General features: G+C 42.6%; 1 protein-coding gene across 2 annotated transcripts in view; it reads left to right on the top strand.

The window, feature by feature from the left end:
• The window catches only part of WWC1 (WW and C2 domain containing 1), a 66,618-nt gene that overhangs the window by 24,894 nt on the left and 20,044 nt on the right, over nucleotides 1–21,680 (top strand). For both annotated transcript variants that reach the window (XM_033073008.2, XM_033073010.2), the window contains exons 2-9: nucleotides 5,895–6,004; nucleotides 10,862–11,065; nucleotides 12,683–12,759; nucleotides 13,652–13,731; nucleotides 14,620–14,749; nucleotides 15,094–15,240; nucleotides 16,235–16,308; nucleotides 21,406–21,648. In XM_033073008.2, the coding sequence (XP_032928899.1) occupies nucleotides 5,895–6,004; nucleotides 10,862–11,065; nucleotides 12,683–12,759; nucleotides 13,652–13,731; nucleotides 14,620–14,749; nucleotides 15,094–15,240; nucleotides 16,235–16,308; nucleotides 21,406–21,648 (1,065 nt within the window). The remainder of the gene's footprint in view (nucleotides 1–5,894; nucleotides 6,005–10,861; nucleotides 11,066–12,682; nucleotides 12,760–13,651; nucleotides 13,732–14,619; nucleotides 14,750–15,093; nucleotides 15,241–16,234; nucleotides 16,309–21,405; nucleotides 21,649–21,680) is intronic.

The raw sequence follows: 21,680 nt of genomic DNA, 5'->3' as shown, positions 1-21,680 counted from the left end.
ACTGGTTATACAAGGATTATTTGCCTTCAGTTTCCCATGTAATGAGGTTTTTGATTGACAACAGTGAAGTTCAAGAAGATAGAAAAGCTTTCTGAATCTAAGATGTGCAAGTTTCCATTTAATGTTGTTTGCACATGATAACATTGGCTTCCAGTTTTATCTGTGATAGCAACTGGAGGTGATCAAAAAAAGAAGTATAGAAACCCTTCTCATTTTAAAATAATGTGACTTAGAGGTAGGAAGCTAACTTTCTATTTCCTGCTGTGGGAGTGGGATTTGGACATAATTTGCTGTACAAATAGTTGAGCTACTGTGGGCAAACATTTTGCAAAGATGGAAGTGTCTCAGAATGTTCACCATGGTGGTGAGCAGTGGCTTTACCCTTGTCCTGCCTCTGCCTGAAGACTGTCAGATGCTCCTCAGATTAGGAAGTGGGATGATGCAGTTCTTTAACCCCTGTTACCAGGATTAGTTTTTGAAACAGTGACCTTGACCTGGTATGTGTGGTGATTGCTGTGGGTACCTATGTTCCAGGTGTCCTAATGAAGAATTGCACTTGTTCAAGTAAATTTGGATGACTTGAATGAAATGAAATATAAAAATTGTATACTGGAAGCTAAGAAAATATAATGGAAATAGATAAATGTAGGTTGAGATGTCTTTTTGAAAATACTAAATACTAAATTCTTAATAATGACCCTAATTCAAACATACCTGTGAGGGAATGGCAGTCACAGGTATGATGAATGTGAGATATGGGTGAGTTCCTGTGAGAAGAACGTGTGGGTTACTTTTGGGTGAGCTAGCAGGCCAGGGTTAGGCTATGATTTACAAATACCTTCTCTGGCTCAGGCTAGTTTCTCTTGTAGAGCCCCTACACCAAGCTCAGTCTCCAGCTTAGAAGCAGATGAAGCACTTGAGGAGTAGTTCAGGTTTAACTTGTATCTGATGGGTGTCAGAGCAAAGGGAGCATGGCTGGAAGATGCAAACAAACTCTTGTCCCAAAGTGTAATTTCTTTTAACTAGGCCAGTTTGGATTTCATAAAAAGTGCTGTATGTACAGACCTTAAGTTTACCCCCTTGGTTCCCTCTTTGTGGCTGGAGATCAGAAGTCATAGAGTCAGGATTTTCTGAGCTTTTGGGTGCATTGCTTTTTGTGAAAACTGGGTGAATGCATCTGAAGGTTTCCTTAAGGAAGGAGGGTAAGGAATGCACAAACCTTTTTGCACATTTCCTTCCTTAATTATAGGCATGATGGTAGAAAGGATCCATTTTTGTGCATTGCTGCTTTGAGTCCAGCTACAGAGAGGACCTATTGTGTGGTAATATGGTTTGACTGAGCTGATGAGATTTTTTCAAGGCAGCTAGAAAGCTTTGTGAGTTGAAAAGGAGATGTTTCAAAGGGATAGTCCTGCAGATGTGTCCTAGCTTTAACTTCCCCCATGCAGAGGAACAGTCCTGTTTTATGCTGCAGTAATACACTAACTAAATCATGTCCTGCTGTGAGAAGGAAGCTTCTCCTTTTTCTCTTTAATCTGTCATTGTGAATATGCTCAGGGAAACTCTGCATTTTTGGATCCCTTCTGGGAAATTGGTTTATTTTAGTCTTCATAACAACCCCTAAAATCATATCTTAAAACAAGGAAATAATCTCTTTTTTCTTTTTATACTGTATTCAGAGTCTTGCTACACAACACATTAAGTGTCTTTCATCTAATTGCACCATTGCTATTTTGATTTGTGCTTGTTTTTCCCACAATAGCTAGGAGCTTAGAAAAGTAAGTAATATAGTTATGAATCTGCAGTTACTTGGAGAAATAGCTATTTTGTCTGTAACAAGTGGAATTACACTCTTAGTTATAAAACTAATTATTATTCTGTTTGCTAGTTGAATGGCAGGTTTCTCCTCTGTACAAATGGGATAGTTGGAAGCTTTGGGCAGCCAGGAAGGAGGGCATTAGTCTGTGCTTGGTGATGGGTGCTCCTTGTGAGATATGCTGAAAACATCAGTCTCAAAAGTGAAATAATTGTCTGTTTCTGAGCCCTAGTAACTGGCAAGTCTCCAGTTGGCTTGTGTCATTGCTATAGCAGACTGATCCTGCCTTGCTTTTCTCTTCCTTTTTCCAAAACTCTAACTGAAAGAACTGGCTGGATGTAGTTCATGCATTGCATTTCATATGGAAAATAAGAATAAGCATCCTTCAGTTGCTTGGTCCTGGCTTCCTATTGACTCTGACAGTTTCTGAGCACTTTTATAAGGAATTCAGCTGCTTCTAACAAAATGGGACTGGGCAAAAGCTGAACAGAAGCTTTATAAGTTTGGTGTTACACTTTGGAGCACCAAAGTTGGCAGTATGATGCTGTTCCCTGATGAAAGTATTCCTAAGGCTGATATTCCTAGTGTTGATAGGGCAGCTCCACACTGGCTTTTGTTTTTTTTACCAGGACCGGGTTAAATATTAATGTTAGGTGTTACTCTTGAGCAGAATTCTGCAAGAAACTCCACTCAGTGTGTCACACAAATTCATTTATTGAGGTGTGTTTTATGTCTGCAGCATGCTCTCACCTATTGTACTTTAAGTATGGGTTTAATTACTGCTCCATGTTGAGGGATTCTTGCTGGGATCACTCACCAAAAATGTTGAGCACTGTAGCTGGGACATGGGAGATGATATATGGCTCCTGGTTTAATCACTGTGGGTTTGATGGATGGATGCTGGATGGAGCTGGTGTGCAATGACAGGGACTGCAAAACCAGGATGGAACTGCATTTCTCCTTACAAAGCTCTCTACAGAGCTGGGCGAACAGCAATCATACCACCAATCCACAGCAGTACTAGAGTGTTACTAACCAAATGTTGCACTGGAAAACACCCCTTGGACTTTCTGTGGCCTTGCAGCCCCACCTTATTTTTTTGGGGCAGTTGTGGGCATTACAATATAAACAAAGACATGAAACCATTAGACAGCACCCAGGGGACAGCCAGGAGGATGGTGAAGGGTCTGGAGGGGAAGCCCTATGATCTGTGGCTGAGGGCACTTGGTTTGCTCAGTCTGGAGAAGAGGAGACTGAGGGGAGAGCTCATCATGGTCTGCAGCTTCTTGGTGAGGGGAAGCAGAGGGGCTGGTACTGATCTGTACCATGACCACTGACAGGACTCAAGGAAACAGCTGAGGCTGAGCCTGGAGGTTTAGGTCAGATAGAGAAAAAGATTTCTTCAGGCAGAGGGTGCTGGGCACTGCCCAGGCTCCCCAGGGAATGGGTACAGCCCCAAGGCTGCCGGAGCTCCAGGAGCGTTTGGACAGCACTGCCAGGGATGCTCAGGGTGGGACAGCACTGCCAGGGATACCCAGGGTGGGACAGCACTGCCAGGGATGCTGAGGGTGGGACAGCACTGCCAGGGATACCCAGGGTGGGACAGCACTGCCAGGGATGCTCAGGGTGGGACAGCACTGCCAGGGATACCCAGGGTGGGACAGCACTGCCAGGGATGCTCAGGGTGGGACAGCACTGCCAGGGGTGCTCAGGGTGGGACAGCACTGCCAGGGATACCCAGGGTGGGACAGCACTGCCAGGGATGCTGAGGGTGGGACAGCACTGCCAGGGATGTTGAGGGTGGGGCAGCACTGCCAGGGGTGCTCAGGGTGGGACAGCACTGCCAGGGATGTTGAGGGTGGGGCAGCACTGCCAGGGATGTTGAGGGTGGGGCAGCACTGCCAGGGATGCCCAGGGTGGGACAGCACTGCCAGGGATGCTCAGGGTGGGATTGTTGGGGTGTCTGTGCAGGGCCAGGGGCTGCACTGGATGATCCTTGTGGGTCCCTTCCAGCTCAGCATGTTTCATGGTTCTGTGATCCCAGCATGAGTGTGCCCCTCTCGGGGATGGGAGCAGGTCCATCTAGTTCAGCGTTTAGCACTGTGCCCTCCCTGTGCTGCTTCCACATGCACCACTGTTGTTAAATAAAAGCAGATGCCATTTTCAGAGAGGGGGAAGGTGTTAACCTTGGTGTTTAACTTAACATTGCCAACACGTTTGCTACAGCACTTTCATCTCTGTTATCTCCAGAGAGTGGCTTGTATCTGACCTTGCTCTGCATTTTTACCCTTGTGCATCTTTGATTTGATCACTCAGAGCAGCACATATTGGGTACTCATGCTGAGGAAACAGCTTGATCCACAGGGAAGAACATGGGATAAGGGATAGCAATCACAAGCATTGAGATTCCATTTTATTTTCAGGTAATCTTTATTTTCTATACAAATACAGTTTTGGTACACAGTCTAGATTAAGAACTGTAAAAATAAACCCTTCAGGGAAACTTTATTGAGGAAGTTTCACAGTTTTATGTTGTGAAGCTCTGAGTTCTTTTACACTGCAGAGCTTTACGTTAAATTGAAGTTTTCTGAGAGAATAGTGAACTCTGAGCATAGAAACTCTGCTTCATATGGCAAAAGCGTTGAAAAGGAAATGCAACAGCAGGTAAATTAGAGGTGTTAGTCGCTTACATGGCTTTTACAAAAATGTTCCCACCCCATTTTTACTGCATACCAACCTTATAGGTCATGTTTAGGGGGAATTACATTAGTTGTTAAATGTTGATTTTATGTTGAACCTCTTCTGGTTGAAGGCTTTTTTTCCTAAAATTCCTTTTAACAATGAGTGACTGTAAGATGTTAATATGGAAGTACCAGCTGGTTCTCAGTGCCTCCAGATGCCATCTCTGCAGAACTTAGTAAAACTCTGTCTGTCAGCCCTCATCAATTACCTTTGGGTAGGGAAGACTCGCTGGAAAGCTGCTCAGTCTCCTGCAGTGGTTGCAGACCTGCTTGTGTCCCTCTTTGGTGCCTGTGATGTGCTGCTTGCATTTGGCAGAGCTGGCTGCAGCTGTGTAGGTGCTTGCTCAGCCCTTTGCTCTCAGTGTGTGCCTGCCTAGAGGGACTGTGGTGCTGCACAGTGTGTCCTGTGCTCTCTGCCACAAGGGCTTCTCTGGGCAGTCAGACTCAGCCCCTTCCACACACACCGCACAGAGCACTGGGGTTGTGTGAGGCATCTCTGGCACATTGTGCTTTTGGCAGCTGGGGATGTGAGGCACCTGCAAGATCAATTCCTCCTGGCTTGTGCCTCCCTGCAGTGCTGTTTGGTTTGTAGTTTTGTTGGTGCAAGCTGAACCTCATTAACTCTGAGTGAAAGGGAGGAAACAGCCATGGTTTCGGTGATTAAAATCTATGGGGTCACTCGAGGAGTGGGTACTCTAAGCTTTGTGTTTAGCCATACAAGCCTTCAGAGTGTTGCTGGATGTGGTCTGTAATAGAGAAACTCATCAGAGCAGTGCTATGGAAATACTTCCTTGTTCAGACGGAGTGGGTTACACGTTTTCTGGAACTGAGAAACTAATCTTGTTTGTCATTAATGAAACACAGCATATTGCAATGCAAATGAGAGAAGTTGCATGACAAGTGGTCCCACAGTCCTCAGCACTTGCTATTGATTGTTCAGTCTTGCTTATTCATGCTATGCAAATTGCATTTCTCATCTTGCTCCTTCTTGTCTACATATTTTTGGTACAGGACTTGCCTGCAAACAGTCTTGTTCTTTCACTGGAGAGACAGGAATTGTTTCTGGCAAAGTTCTTAATGTTCCTTTGTCGAGTACTGGCTGAGCCGGGCAAGGCTCCGGAGCTCTGTCGGAATGAATTCATCTTGCTCTAACTTCAGATTGAAAAAGGGAAGAGTTGGTAGTGTATTATTTGATAAGAACAAAAGCTTTAAAATAGTTTTCAAGTCTCTTTGTTTCTGATACTGAAGCCTTGTGGCATTTGTTTTCTGGTCAATCGTTTGGAACAGGCATGTGGGAGTGTTCTTTGATTCGTGTTAAATATTGTTTTTCATTTCAGGTATACTAAACCACTGACCTTTGCTGACTGCATCAGTGATGAGTTGCCCTTAGGATGGGAAGAAGCTTACGACCCTCAGGTCGGAGTCTATTACATAGACCACAACACCAGTAAGTGACATGCGACTGTGTTTCTGCTGAGTGATTTCTGCCTGTATTAAAATACACTGAACACAAAACCACAGACTTGCTAACAGCATGTTTTAGAGTAGATGAGATCTGCAGCTCATGAAATCGAATCCTGTCCTCTGTCATACAAGGTGCTTCCCTCTCTAAGCAGGAATTTGAGACCTTTTGGGTTGCAATCTTCAAATTGGCAGCCATGTTCAAGCCAGTACTATGGACACCCCACCTCTGTCAGATTTGGTTCTGCTGAGGAGTCCAACTGGGTAGCAGTGATCTGGAGTTTGTTCTTAGCCTGGAATTTGTCCCTGTGGCAAGACCATCAGAAAGAGTGCAAAGGTCTTGTGTTGATTCCCCTGGCAGGGGTGAACTCAATGAGCATGAGCTCTCTTGGCTGCAGGAGCTCACACTGCCTTTGCTGGAGACAGAACCCTCAAGTGAGCTTGGGATGTCCTGTTCAGGGTTCAGGCTTGTGGTGTCTTCATCCTGTGTCCTCAAACTAAGCCACTGCTTACACCCTTTGCTAGATTGCTTGATAGACCAAAAGAGTTAATTTTGTAAGCTCATTTGAATTATAAGAAAATATAGCATTTGATGTATCATTACAGACATTACTAGAATAACTGTAATGCGGTGTACTAGAACAAATCCCCTGAAAAAGTAATAAGCAAAACAAATCAGTGACTGATTCTCTTTACAGAACAGCTCCAATTGCAGCCCAGAAATTCAAACAGAACTGTGCCCAGGCCCTTTTAGGGGAGCTTGCAACTCATGCTGAGAGAAACTTTTAAAAGACAAAAGTGCCTTGAAGTGCCTTGAAGTTGTGGGGCTTTTTATTTCTACTTCCAGGACTTCAACTGAGAACTTAAACTTGGGGGTTTTTTTGTTTGTTTGTTTGTTTGTTTGTTTGTTTGTTTTTGGAAAATTACAAGATTTTTTAAAAATAAAAATGTGGAAGTCTGGTGCATTTTTTTCCTTGGTGGATTTTTTCCTCCCCTTAGGTCTCTTCATCTTCACAGCCTTCCCTTTTTCAATACTGCCACAACTTTGCCTGGCCTGAGACTGCACCCTCCAAGCTTTAGCAACTTCTCTTGAGTATTAAAAATGCAGAATGAAAAAAGCCAGTTCCCAAAAAACCTAACTGACCCCTGCAATATAAAGATCATAAGTTTCCAGATGTAAAAGTGACACAAATACTTTTATTTTGAACTCATGTAGATCCTGTCATTTCAGGATGACAAATCTTTAAATGGCTACATCCTAAGTATTTTTTTGTGAGATAGGGAATGTTGATTTTTCTTTTTGTTGGAAAGTTGGAAAGGGTAGGCAAGCCTACAGGATCACGCAAAGGAGAGCTGCAGGGGAGAGGAGTGGATGAACTTTGCTTTAGAAGGTGCTAAGTTGCAAGGCACAAATTTGGATCTCCTACAGGTCTGTAAGACCAAGTCTGGTGTCCATTTCACAGTCTAGGAATGGGAACATAGCCTTGACCTGAAGCTGTGGGATATGGAAGCCTTTGGACCCCTGGTTTCAGTTAGCAGAAACTCCAGCATTAAGTTTGTGGTTGGACTCAGTGATCCTAAAGGCCTTTTCCAGCCAAAATAGTTGAATGCACTTGATGCAAACCAAACGTGGTTTTATTTACACATTTGAGTTGGTGCAGGGTGAACATGCAAAGGTCTGGTTGCAGGACTGGGCTGCTTACCCCTGCTCTGTGCCACTCACAGGCACCACGGGATTTGGGAAGCCTTACAACTGTGCTGACACCTGCTTAATAACAGTGCCTTTTAAAAATTTCCACTTCTATGGGATGTCAGAGGCCACGATATTTAAATGAGAATTTCAACTGAAAAGTTAAAAAGAGGAACAAACCAATGACATATTTCCTATGCCAGCTCTAATCCAGATCACCATAGAGCAGAACACATCCAATTACCTTTAGCTAACCAAGCAGCTCATCTTTGTGGTTTATGTTGAAGTATGCTCTGGAGAGTGTCCAAAACCTTCTTCCTCTCCAAGGTCTCTGGCAGATTCCCTGACAGGAGCAAAGTGCTGAGGGTGGGAAGGGGATGGAGCCATGTTGGGTCTTGCTTGTACTGCACAAGTGTTTGAGACTAATTATCAGAAATGAGCCCAAGGATACACTTCTATCTAAAGCCAGGAGCCATTAAAAGAAATAAATGGAGAACAATTGTAACCGCCTCTGAGGGAAAATAAATACAATTAAATTGAATTGAGTACCTAGAATATTCCTAATACAGTATTAATGCATAGCCTTGAGTGTGTCTCTCTGGGAGAACTTTGGGATGTGATTTGCACAAAGAAATGGTGCTGATGGAAGCATTGTAAGCCCACATTCCTCCAACATGAAGCAAGGAGATTTATGTATGACAAGCTCAACATTAAATTTGGAACTCACAAGACAGCAAGTGATGTAATAGCCTGCATTTCTATAGTTCTTTCATCTCACTTCTGAATGTATTTTGCATTTCTCAATAGCTGGGGCTCAGTGAGAGCCCTTGGCCAACATTTTCATTGATTGGTTTTATGTGTTTGAAAACCACCGCTCAAAGCTGCAATCAAGGGGTTACAGTTAGTGCTTTGATTACTGAAAAGGCTGAGGTGAATATTTAGAATAAATGTGGACACAGAGCATTCAATATCTCAGTGTGTCATCCATCCTCTCTGTGAGCTGTCTGCTGTGTATTCCCTGGGTCAGATTGTCTGTGGGTTTGGAGCACTGGCAGTGCTTCACCACCTCACTGAGGTGTTCAGAATTGAAGGCTTTTGCAGTTTTCCTCCTCATTGCTTATAACAGAGGAGTTTTCCTGCAGCAGCTTCCACCATCCTTCTTGGGATTACAGGAGGAATGGGCTGCTAGTCTAAGGAAAAACTGGAAATAACCAGGCTTGAAGACTTATGTTGAGGTAGGCTTATGATCCAGTGTCTTGCATCAGACTTCAAGAGCCACGGGAACTTTGTCAACATGCTTTTAATGCTGGAATCAGAGAGCCCTAAGTCACAGTTGCTTGTGACTACAGTTCTGTCCAGGGAAGCTGCATGTGAGGGAATGTGGGGGCAGCTCCCTGGGTGACAGCAGACTTTCCTCTTCTGGTTCAGCTATGGAGAAAAGAAATTCATCTGGCTGTGGGTAATGGTTATCTGGAAAAAGGCATTTGGGGGCAAGAACTGAGGCAGGAGCATGGGCATTTCAGATTCTGTGTCCTCCTGATCTTTTTTTTGCTCCCTCTAAGACCACAGTGCTATCCAGAGGACACCAGAACCTACAGGTGGCACAAGCCAGCTGCTTTTCTGTCATACTGTTTCGGGGGAGTTTTTCAGGTCCAGGCATAGCTGTAATACTGTATCAGCTGAAATACTGCTTCTGCTTGCAGGGCCTGTAAGCCTGTTGAAATGCTTCCACAAACAGTACTGGGGCTTTTTGATCACATTTTGTGGCTTCTCCAAGTTTTGCCATGTAATCTGAAGTGCCATGCGCTCTTTTGGGTCTTGAGATACTGTTAAAAACACCTTACTGCTGGAGTAGCCGATTAATTTGCTCCTCAGCAGGATCATGGACAGCCTGTGAAAAGGATTGAGTGTCCATCCCTTGGGTAAAGCCCTTTATTTCTAGTTCTGCTGCTAAGAATATTGTCTAACTTCTCTTCCCTGCATCCTGTGTACTGCAGTGTTAGTCTTACACCTGACTCACTTAAGAGCTGCTCATACCTTCCACTCTGGCAGCTTTTACTAAATATTTAAAGAGGCTCTTAAGATATGCAGATTAGATTCCCAGTGATAGTTTCAAGCAAGTCCTTTCTATTAATTATTTATTATGTGGTAACTAGGCATCCTTATTCAAGCATGTTAGTTTAGATAGTTCAGAGCATTTGTCAACTAAATATTGGAATCTGCTCCAAACAAGAACATGTAATAGCCTTGAAATAGAAATGAAAAATGTTTTGGGCACTTCTTCACAAAACCAAAACAAGCACTGACAATAAATTTACCTCATTAGTATTAGGACTAGCTGCATATCTGTGACCTTATGCCTTTTTCATTATTAGAAACCTGGAAAGCAATGTCTTAGTTGTGTTGGGATAATGAAGATAGAAGTGTTTTAACTGCTGCATTCCCTCTGTTAGCCTAAACTCCACCTCCCATATCCTTCAGTCATCTACTGGTGTGCCTACTTTCCCTAAAGGAAATGTTTACTCCTCTCTGAGATTCTGTTCATATAATGTCATTTCAGATGCTTTCACAAATCTGTGATTTAATCAGACTTTATTTTTACTTTCCTCTGAAATCTGAGTGAGCAGGTTTTCTTTCCCCTCTGCAATAAAAGCCACTTAGCAGCCAAAGAGGATGGGCAGAGTTGTAATTGCTTTCATATTGTCAGGTGCAGTATAGTGCAGTCATGTGGCAATGATATTTTCTGAAAGTTTTCTTATCGGTGAAATAGTAGAGGTATTTTATTATTAATGTTATAAAGCAGTTGCAATAAAGATAAGTCTAACAGTCAATGTCAGTATCTTAGAGCTGTGTGTGCATATTCTTGGGTGGATGTTTTTAAGAGCCAGAACCAGGGCAGCTTCAGCAGCAGAAGAGTTGGAGAGTTATATGACAGTTTTGTTGTGAATGATTCTATCCAGCATGGCAGAACTCATTGGAATTCATTGTGGATCAACAGTCACTTCCTTAGAAAAAAGGAAAATGTCTTTATTCAACTTTTTTATTACAGGCATGGGACAAGATACTTATTTTAAAATGCCATAAACAGTGGAGCTTTTCCAAGCAGCAGAACAAACCTGCATCCTGTTGATCTTGCCTTCTTTTTTCTCCAAGAAACTACTCAGATAGAAGACCCTCGGGTGCAATGGCGGCGGGAGCAGGAGCACATGCTGAAGGATTACCTTGTCCTGGCCCAGGAGGCCATTGCTGCCCAGAAGGAGATCTATCAAGTGAAACAGCAGAGGCTTGAACTGGCCCAGCAAGAGTATCGGCAGCTGCACGATGTGTGGGAGCACAAACTGGGCTCTCAGACCAGCTGTGAGTAGTTAGTGAGCTCCTAACCAGCAACTTCCTCAGCTGAGGACCCAGTAGGACAGTAAAAGGCATGAAGCAGGTCCTTGGATAGAGCACTGGGATGTTATGGGATGTCACTGTTCATGTTTGATCAGTTTGTTTCAGAAATGCTATCTGCTCAGCACCTGTTTGGTAAAGGCTGATTGCTGTGAAGCACTCTTGGGTATGGCTCTGTCACAGAGTCAATGTGCAGATTTTCTGCATAGGCTTCAACAAATGCTAAAATATGTGGTGGTTGGCTCAGTGTGAAAAAGTTAACTTACATATTCTCCCTTGATTCCCCTGTTTAAAGTACAGAAACATGGCAAGATGGTCAATATAGTATAGGATAGTATTTCCAGGCCCTTTTGTAGTTTTATATCTCTGTGTGTGAAGAGCAGCAGTTTGTGCTCCATATTCTGTGTCACACACACATCAATACCAATGTCGCTTCAAGAGTTGATGCAGGAATGTTTATAGAATGCTGTATTTCCTCCTCACTGGTACTAGTTAGGAGCTGGAAAACGTCCAGAACAGGATTTATTTTCTGCATGTATTCCAGAATTTTTGTTATAATCCTCAGTATTGCAGATTTTCTGTGTTCTTGCCAGCCAAGGACCTCCCCCTGTTTCACTCTTGTGAGTTATGTGTGATGATGGAGAATTCCACTGGCTAATCCTGTGCCTGGTGTTAAAATTTTTTAAGTAGTTACCTGTCAGCTGTAGGATTCTTGTTTGACAAGGGTGCTGTCCCTCATCTCTAAAGAACTGGATTTGCTCTTTCTTGAGGAGTACTCTCCCAAGTACTGGTGTTCCAGAGCAGTACACTGAGAACATGATTACATGAGTGAGATAGGATCTGTCTTGAGAAGTACAACCAAACAGAAATAACTAGAAATGCTTTTCCATGTTTTATGGGGCATAAACTGATGGCTGCAAGGATCAAAATATCTCCCTTGCCTGCAGCTACCTCTAACAACATTGCACATTGGGGAGCTTCTGTACCTTCTGAGGCAGAAGGGTTTTACTGCTGCTCAGAAGAGAGTTCTGCTCTTAATGGGACATTGATTTAATCTGCTGTGACACATTATATGGTTGGTCATGTCCTCAAGGCTGTGAAAAGGCTTGCATCACATTTTTCAGTTTCTTCTCATTCTTTGCTTTTCTTTGTTTCTAAACATTCGGTGGACTGTTTGTTCAATGAGGAAGTCTGAAAAAAAATAATTAAGTCAACCTTCATGCAATGCCTGTCCCTTCAGTTCTGTTAAATGCCTTTGGAAATGCAGGAAGCCACACTATTGAATGGAGTGAATGTGTTTGGGAGTTTTGAGTAATGTGTTTTAACCTGGTACAAATCCAGACTTTGGAGAGGCAGGACATGCTGTGGCCCCTTCAGTCTGTATTTTTGAGGAGTACTTGACAGCACTATTGCCTTTCCCTGTCTTTGGGCAGTGACATGTTGGAATTGGGTTACAGACCTACACCAGCCATGTGTGGAGGTCTGGGTGTGCAGGAGTGATGGAGGATCTCGATCTGTGGTGGGGCTGGTAAAAGTGTAGAGAAGGAAGGCAGAGCTCTAAACTGGCTGCTGTGTTTGTTCCAGTGCTTTCTGGCTCCTCATCAAGTTCCAAGTATGACCCCGAGATCCTCAAAGCAGAGATTGCTACTACAAAATCCAGGGTGAGTAGTACAAATGGACTTTTGCTTGCCATGAATAATGTTCAGATATTTCCAGACCTCATGGCAAACATTGAAAGGAGATGCCAAAGCAGTTGGAAGAGCTAATGTTGCCATTTAGGAGGTCATTATCAGAATTTTCTGACTGTTGCAGTCTTAGGAATTTTTTTACCCCTTAGACTGGCTTGGCAGCTGGCAGTGCAGGATGGCTGTGGGATGTGGAGCTGGATGCTGGCTCCTCCAGTGCTGGAGAGCTGCAGGTCCTCCCCAGAGACTGGCAGCTGTTTTGTGCAGGGCTCAGTGCAGGCTGTCAGCAGGGGAGAGTGTGTTCTCATGCACAGCTTCGTTTGGGAGGAAGAAAGGACTAAAGTAAAGTAGGTCAGTGTGGCCTCTGTGGAGGAATATAAAACAGGAAGCTGTAGGGTCAGTGGATTTACAATATGGATTATCATCCTGCTGTGTTACTCGTGCAGTGGGGCCTTTTCTCTGGAGAACTTGGAGGGTGGCTTCACTTGCTGCAGGATAACTCCTGTCCTGATGCTTAGCAGTTTTTTTAATGACTGGAAAGGTTTTAAACATTTCTGACAAAAGTTGACATGTGTTTCATTGCAATCTTTTTTGAATTTTGTCTCAACTTTTCCACTTACATGGCTGGAATTTCCCTTGAGCCCCTCGTTAAGGAGTGTAATAGCAGCTACTGGATAAAGCCCTAGCCAGTGATAAAGTCCTGATGAGGAGGCAGTCAGGGCTGTTTCCTGCTCTTGAGATGAGCTGATTGCCTGGAAACTTTGTTTGGAGTACTGTCTACACTGAACAAATTTTGAATTAAATGGGTAGCACTGTACCTAAATACTCATATGAAATATCATTCTAAAAATATGACATCTTGCTGCAGGTTAATAAACTCAAGAGAGAAGTAGCTCACATGAAACAAGAGCTCCAGTACAAAGAGCATGGATTTCAAACACTAAAGAAGTAAGTGTGTTCTCAAGATCTTTTTTTTTTTTAGAACATCAGTGGCTTGCAATGCCTCCCCCACTATATTTATAAATAGCTGCCTAAATAGCATAAGCTGAAATATGCTGCTGATTATATCTTTAGGCTGAAAGCAGTAAACAGCCATGGGGGAGTTCTCTCAAATCAGTGCCTGTGTGGGATTGACCACATTAGAACTGATTCCATGCAGAAAGGTTTTGAAGCAGGATCTCATCAGTTAACTGATAGTCTCTTTTACTCAGTATTGCTCAATATGGATGGCACTACAGCCCACTGTCTCAGTTACAAGAGCCATAGATGTAGGGCACTGAAAAAACACTGGAGGTGGAGTGGAAGGGGAGGAAAAGTTTCAGGTATCTGCCTTTGTGTGACTAGACGTCTGTCATCTTTTAGATAAATATTTATTATAAGGGTCAACCCTGGTAGAATTCTTTGAGGAAAGGGAAGGATGAGGTGGTTGTAATTAGGTTGTGCGAGCAAATACATCTGTGCATGTGAGTCTGTGCCTGGTTTTTGAAATCATGACTGAAAATAAGGTAATTCTCATAGATTGCTGAGATGATCTAGGTTAGAAACAAGGCAGCTAACAGCAGTCTGCCCTGACAGACTGTTTTGGGGGGGTTGTGTGCACTTTTATCCTCCATCAGGAGTCACAGAGATTATCATATTTCTGAAATCAGAATTCTGAAGCTCAATTTACTGGTGAGTGGAGTTACTTAGTGGAGAGTGGGGTCATTTGTTCCCTCTGTTATAATTTGGAGTGTGTTTTTGTTAAAAATCCATGTCAAGGTGCATGCATCTAGGATGATTCAATTATGGATGTTATTTAAGTGTTAGCTTACTGGGTTTTTTTAAATTTCTATACAGAATTGACATGAAAATGTCTGATACTCAAGGTGGCTACAAACTTGACGAGGCACAAGCCATTTTAAGTGAAATGAAAGCTCTCAAGAAGGCCATCACATCAGGGGAGAAGGAAAAACAAGACCTCATTCAGGTATTGAAACAAGATGACTTTATAGTATTTTGTGTCACCATTGCTAGAGGATTGAATTTCTGAGAAGTAATTTAAGTATTTTGTATTTCTGATACATAATTGAAATTTTTGCTAACATAAACTAATTTTGTGTTGTGGTTGGACTGCAACCTCTGCAGTTCTTCAGATGCTGGAAATGAGAAGTATAAAATACAGTCCAGCCATGGCTGACCTCGAGTTTGCAAAGTCTGAATGGGCACAGCAAACGTGGTCAGGTCTAAACCATGAGGTTAAGCTAAAGTTATGTAGCTGCTGAGGCACTTTGGGCAGAAATGAGCTCACCTCATGATTTTTTGTGGTTTTAGAGCTTAGCCAAGTTAAAAGACAGCTTTGTGAATGACAGAGGATCCCAGTCAGACCTGTGGACCAGCAGCGTGTCTGTGGAAAGCTCCAGCCCTCTGCTACCCCGGCAGTACCTGGATGTCAGCTCCCAGACAGATGTTTCAGGAAATGTGAGTAATGTGTGAGAAGCCTTGTGCACATGGAGACATTCCTCTGAGCTGTGTGTAGAACTACCTCACCATGAGTTTCCAAGCATGGACAAGTTTCTGTGAAATCATAACTTCTCCTGGTTTACACTGCAGTGTGGCTTTGTTTTTGTGTGCAGTGTTAATGTATCTTCAAGGGCAAGCTGATGTTTCCCAGTACTGTCTCTGTCAGAGCAACCCAGGTAGGAATAAAAAGGAAGGAAGTTTGGTTTTGCCTGTAGGTGTAACTTCTTGTGATACAAATACTCCCTTAGCTCTTTACAGCAATAATAAGTTACAAGACAAGGAACATTCAGCAGGTCTGTGTGGGCTAAGCTCCAGTGAGGACTCTTCCCTTAAGAGTGTTTGGCTTTCACTGGGTTGCAAGTGAGAACAACAGTTTATGTGCAGATATTCTGATGCCACCAAAGTTGTAGTGTTCATAAACCTTCAGTCCCACACATGCAAGGAGATCAGAAGTGTCAGGTTGGTCCCAGCCTTGGTAAGGGCTCGATCAGGGCTGGGGGTACATCTTATTTCTCACAGGACAGCACAGAATCTCTCCTGTGAACCTTTACCTAGAGATTTGCAACCAGTTTCAGTCAGGGCCACACATGTTAGTAAAGATCTGCAGATCTGGCCATGATGGGATGTCCCTTGTCTTTAAGACTTTACACCCAAAGCAAGATGTCATCCAAAGCAAAATGCGGTGCAGCACATAAGGATGCAAAGAGCATTTAAGGAAAGGGATTGCAAAGGTATTTGTGTGTGCATAGAAGTAGAAGCCCACGACAGATGTGATGGATTTTCTCTTCTTTCTAGGTCAGAAAGGGCCTTTGAATCTTGTTGGGGTTTAAGTATTTGAAGAAATAATTAAAAATGTATTTAAATTCAGCATGTTCAGTTCTGTGATTGGTTTAACTAGGAGAATACTGAAGAGAATTGGTTCCTAAGTTGCTGATTTATGTTTTTGTCTCAGTTCATTGCCAGCAGCAGTAACCAGCTGGCCGAGAAGGTGCGATTACGGCTGCAGTATGAAGAGGCAAAGAGAAGGTAATGCTTTGGCCCATTGCCCTTTTTGGTTGTCACACAGCTCATTCTGAGGATATGTTTTACTAGAAGAGGTGCCACCAGACTGAAACCCAGCATTGCTGCTAAGTAAATGTGGTAATTTTTGAGGCAGTGAGACAATAGGCTTTTTGGGCCAGGGTTATCTTTCAAGAAATAAATAACCATCCTAGAAATTACTAAGGCGTGACTAATGCATAAAGAATTCAGTCTGGCCACACCTATGGGGACATAAGTGGTTCTGCTACCTGTTGCCAGTGCTTCCCCATTCCTAATAAGGAGACTGTACTGTAAGGCATCTCCTTACCTTATTAGAAATGAATGAATGCTTGCATGCCTAAGTGTGATAAGGAGAAATGTGTGTTGTGTTAACACCTTACATCAAAATATGCTCAATGACTTTAATTCCAGAGTTATCTGTAAGAGTGTTTCACCTTTGCCCTCTGATCTCACATGAATGAAGAATAGATTAAAAAAAATTCTATCTACTTAACAGGACAATTTAAGTGAAAGCTTTCCAGGATTTAGTTTTTAATAGATAATAACTAACACAACTGTGTAGTTAAATGAAAAGCCACCAAGAATTATTACTTAGACTTTGGCTGGCCTAGTCTTTGTTCAGTGATATAACCATTGCTGGGGTGACTTTCTTCACTTTTAACTGCTCTAGAGGGACTTTGCAACTCCAGAATAACAAAGTTCAGATGCATGGTACAATCTGTGCTTGGGATATATGCAAAGAGAAGGCTTTTTCTCCAGCCTCTGGTTAGAAATAAGAACCTTAAGGCTGAGGTTACTCATAAGGCTCTCATTTTGGTGAATTGGCACAGCCAGTAGGTCACGTTTCTCAGTGGCATAAAACTTGATCTGTGTTTGTGGCAGTTGTCAAAAATTGTGTGCACAGCTGCTTTTGACACAAATTTGTAATCTTTTCTTAGGTGGAGCAGTTTTATCAGGACTGTATTTTGCCACTCCAAGATTTGCCAAACTACCTTGATATTCAAATCATTCAGTAACTTTTAAAAGCAACATTAAAAATGCCATTCCTTCTGATGCAGTGGTTAATTTAGCAGTGTTAAAATTGCCTTTTGCTTTTAAGCTTTGCTGAAGGCTTCAATTTAATTCACACTGACTTTACACATTCAGATTGAAGAGGAATACTCTGCCTTTATTCTGTATCTTTTCCAAGGAGGAGCAAGTGAATAATGACAAGCCTACTCTTTTAATATGCTCTTTATAAAGGGAGAGAGCTTTATAAAGATAGTATAGTAGTTCATTTGAAGTGATGATGAGGGGCATACAACACACCTTGCAGTTAAAGAATACCCCATGTTTGTCTTAGGTTATCTATAGTTTTTTTTCTCAAAGTTAACAACATTATCATGAGGAAAAATGGATCTAAATAGACATGAATAATTGATGCTAAAATGAAAAGATCTCCAGCTATCAAAGCACTGTGATTTTGGCACAGTATTTAGTAGGAGCTGCAGAAGCACATGCCTCAACTGGTTTAATGCTGGAACAATGCTATGGATATAGTGACTCACAAGGAACCTTCTGTTCCTGTGAAAATTCTTCCTTGTGATGTTAGAAGTGTTTCCTGTCCCCACAGCAGCATTAAAATGTTCCAAGAAACACAATAGAAGATTAAGTACTTTGCCCACGCACGAACTGTGAAGGAGTCAAGTGATGGAAATACATGTGTTTTAGTAGCTCTGCAGTTTCTGGAAAGGTAAAACTCAAGGTTTGAAATCAAGATGGCCCCATATTAATTAGTTTAGAACTACTAGATTTGTAAGGGGCTGGTGCTTTAGAAAGCAGGCTGAGGCAGACGCTGTTTGCACCTTCACTGTGGACCAGACTGAACACTCAGGTGTGGGTGAATATCTGACTGAGCTTCACCACACCAGAGCTGCCAGGACCCAGTTCCCTTCCCCACCACTACCTCCTTTCCTGTCACACCTCAGGCAGACAACAGACCCCTAGAGCAGATAATATAAATCCCAAAAAAAGACACAAGGCAGCTACAATGACAAACCTTTGACTTAATTTTATTCAAAAGTGATAATAGATATCATGTCAAAAAGGTTGCCATTGCTACATCTCAGCAAGGAGATAGCTACTGCAGCATAAATATAATCAGAGATGTAACTAAATTATGTTGTACAATTCCACACATGTAGCAGTAACTCAGTTGTGTAGCACTTGCACCCTGCACTACTCTGATTTCTTCAGCAGTTAAATTTTCAGCTTGGGTTCTGTATGAGTGGTGGTAACTCAGGGATTTTAGAAGTATGTTTTTTTTAATCTCCTAAAATGAAATATTTTAATGTCACATTAAGCAACATTAAGGTAGGTATTTGGTCAGTTTTTAAACCACACCTCCCACTTAATTTGTGTTTTTTTCTCAAGAAAAACTTATCTGATACAGGACTGTTTATTACTGGTTGTAGTTACACATCATAGTGTGTGTGCTCCTGTTGAGATGCATGGGCTCTGGACAATCTCCAGAGAGACTAAAAATTTTATGTACTATGCCTGTGTTGCATAATAATAGGAAGTACTAACTTTCCCTAATTAACAAAAAAGAGCCTTATTTGACCAGGAATAAATCATCTAACCGCATTTTCTAGGTAGAAAGAGAACACTTAAATAAAACTTGAGCTTCCTGTTCTGTATTTGTTCAGTCTGGTGGCCATTCAGAAAGGTGCTGTGACCTGAAGCCAGCGTTTCAAGCCCAGCCTGGCTCAGCAGTGATGCAGTTCAGACTCAGGCAGTGAGTGCTGAAGGGCTGGAGTGTTCAGCCAAGTGCAGACCTGCAACGTGTCTCTTTTGTGATGGTGCTGTTTTATTGGAAAAATAAAATTATCAACTTCCTTTTAACTGAGAAGGGGGAAAATAATGATCATGTAGCAAAGGTAAAACTGGAGGTTAGTTTAACGAAGCTTTTAGACTCGGAAATGCAGAGAGAACAAATTCCACTGGAAAAGCCATATCCATGCAAATGTATGCCAAAAGTGATCAGATTTATGCCAGCCAATCCTCTTAGACTCATATCCCTTCAAAATGCACAGAGGAATTCTTGGATTATGAATTAATGCCACTTAATTCTTCGTTGGAGCACAGTATTGCACTTTATCAGGCACTCAAAAACAAAACAGCTCTTAAGATGACCTAAAAATAGTTGAGTTGAATATCTATCAATTATGGAACTTTTATTAGAGTAAGCAGCCTGCTGTGGGAAATGGGTTTGCAGAAAGTGATGCTTCTGTTCAGAAAGGTGATCCATGTCTGTCTCCTGTGATGGTGGAGGCAGGTCAGTGTGTGTGAGCCTAATCCTTCACAGCCTCTCTTGGGCTCGAGCTCCTCTTGGCCTCTGGAGCTTGGAAGACAAAGCTTTATTCTTCACAGTTATTCAGGAGCCTTGTAGCTGCTGCTACCCAAATCTGTACTTTATTACTTACTCCACACACTTTGATTTTGCTGGTTGGCACTGAATTTACTCTGTGCCTGCCTGTGTGCTGGTTTGCTGGAGGAAGCACATATCATCCTCTGCACTTCTGCAGCATAAACCAAATTCTAGAGAGATGAATCCAGATCAGTACCTGCAACTATTTGCTGTGCCCAATGTAAGTCCAGTAAGTCTGTCACCAGATCACAAAGCCCTTTTCAAAGAGAGAAGCATATTGGCACTAATTTTACATGTCACTTCCATTTCTTATGTATTTACTAAACCTAAGTGAGTTCATCACATGAAGGGGCACATATTCCTTGCCTTTCTGATGTTCAGTCAGGTGAATTTTTTTTCCAAGTATCTTGCAAAATACTTTTTCTCCTTCTTTGCCTTCTAAGTTTTTCAAATTTTTGCATCCCAGTCCATTCTGTCCTTCCCATCCCCTGCTTCCCACTTGATTTTTTGGATTGTGTGAGTTCAAAAACACAGGTCCTTGGTAATTCTAATTCAGATTTATCTGTACTATAGTTTCTCATCAAACTACCATGATCAGCCTGTCCGGTCTTGAAGAGTTGTAGGTTAGTGAGTGCAAAGGAGGTAGCTTCCTTTGGGAAGACTGACATTACTGCTCTTGGTTCTCTATTCTGGCCTGCTGCTGGTTTTCTACTTCTCTCTCTACATTGCATTGCAAGGCTGACCATTTGTGGACCTAACTGAGCAGGTCAGATATTTAGGAAATTGGGAACAGGCAGGTATTTGGAGTGATCAACCTCCTTACCTGCCACAAGCTGTGCTCTCCTCTGTCAATGAAAATAATTGCTAAATTTTACATCTATATTGCTGTTGCATTTAGTCATTATCTTCCTCCCTGAGCTGATGTGGTGTGGTGCTGAAGGACTGGTGATACAGGCTTTCAGCTGAAATCTGGAATGATACCTCTAATGAAAATAGGCTTTGATTCTGATGCAGATAAACAGCTCTGGATTTTGGTAGGATCATGCTGCCTCTTCAGCTCCTCATAATCCTCAAGTGCAGGTTGCACCAGAAGTAGTGTAGCTCCTTAATGTGTCCTTACTGTTGAATCAACAGGTGGATTCTTGCAGTAGCAGCATGGAGATATGATTAACTTCCTCATTGTAAAGACAAAAAAAGAGTTTTTAAGCTTTTGACTAACCACTGATCTTTATCTGAGTCATATATGGGGAGTACACAGTTATTTCTATAGAAGTGGTTAAAGAGTAGGTAATTATCACATCATACCCTCCACAGAAGCTACTCTGAGGTCACAACTGTAATGCCTATGAAACACATACAGTATATCTGATAGCCTTTCCTGACATCCAGAATTTTTGTTGTATTATTCCCTGACTGGGGGACACTACATATTGCTAGAAACTTCATTTTCCATTGTGAACAAACCTGAGTTAAAATCCCATTCTGCATGTCCACATCCCAGCAGTGCTGTCACCTGCCACCATCCTGCTAAGGGGGACACAAGGGTGGTTGTGCTGGAGCTGGGAACCTTCCTCAGGGCTCTGGAAGATGTGGTTGGTCCTGGTGCACCTCTGTGTGTCTGGAGCAGATCAGACACTCCTCAGGGAATAACTGCATTTTTTTTTCCCCTGCAGAATAGCAAACCTGAAAATCCAGCTGGCTAAGCTTGACAGCGAGGCCTGGCCTGGCGTGCTGGACTCTGAGCGGGATCGTCTGATACTCATTAATGAGAAGGAGGAGCTCTTGAAAGAAATGCGATTTATTAGCCCCAGAAAATGGACTCGAGGAGAGGTGGAGAGACTGGAGACAGAGAGGAGGCGCCTGGAGGAAGACCTTCAGGCTGCTAGAGACACTCAGAGCAAAGCTCTCACTGAGAGGTAGGTTAGTGGGCACAGGGCAGTGCCTTTTT

The sequence above is a fragment of the Catharus ustulatus genome, chromosome 15 (assembly GCF_009819885.2).
Source record: "Catharus ustulatus isolate bCatUst1 chromosome 15, bCatUst1.pri.v2, whole genome shotgun sequence".
NCBI lineage: Eukaryota > Metazoa > Chordata > Aves > Passeriformes > Turdidae > Catharus > Catharus ustulatus.
The sequence above is the reverse complement of the archived record's forward strand: the minus strand, read 5'-3'. Positions and strand labels throughout refer to the sequence as shown.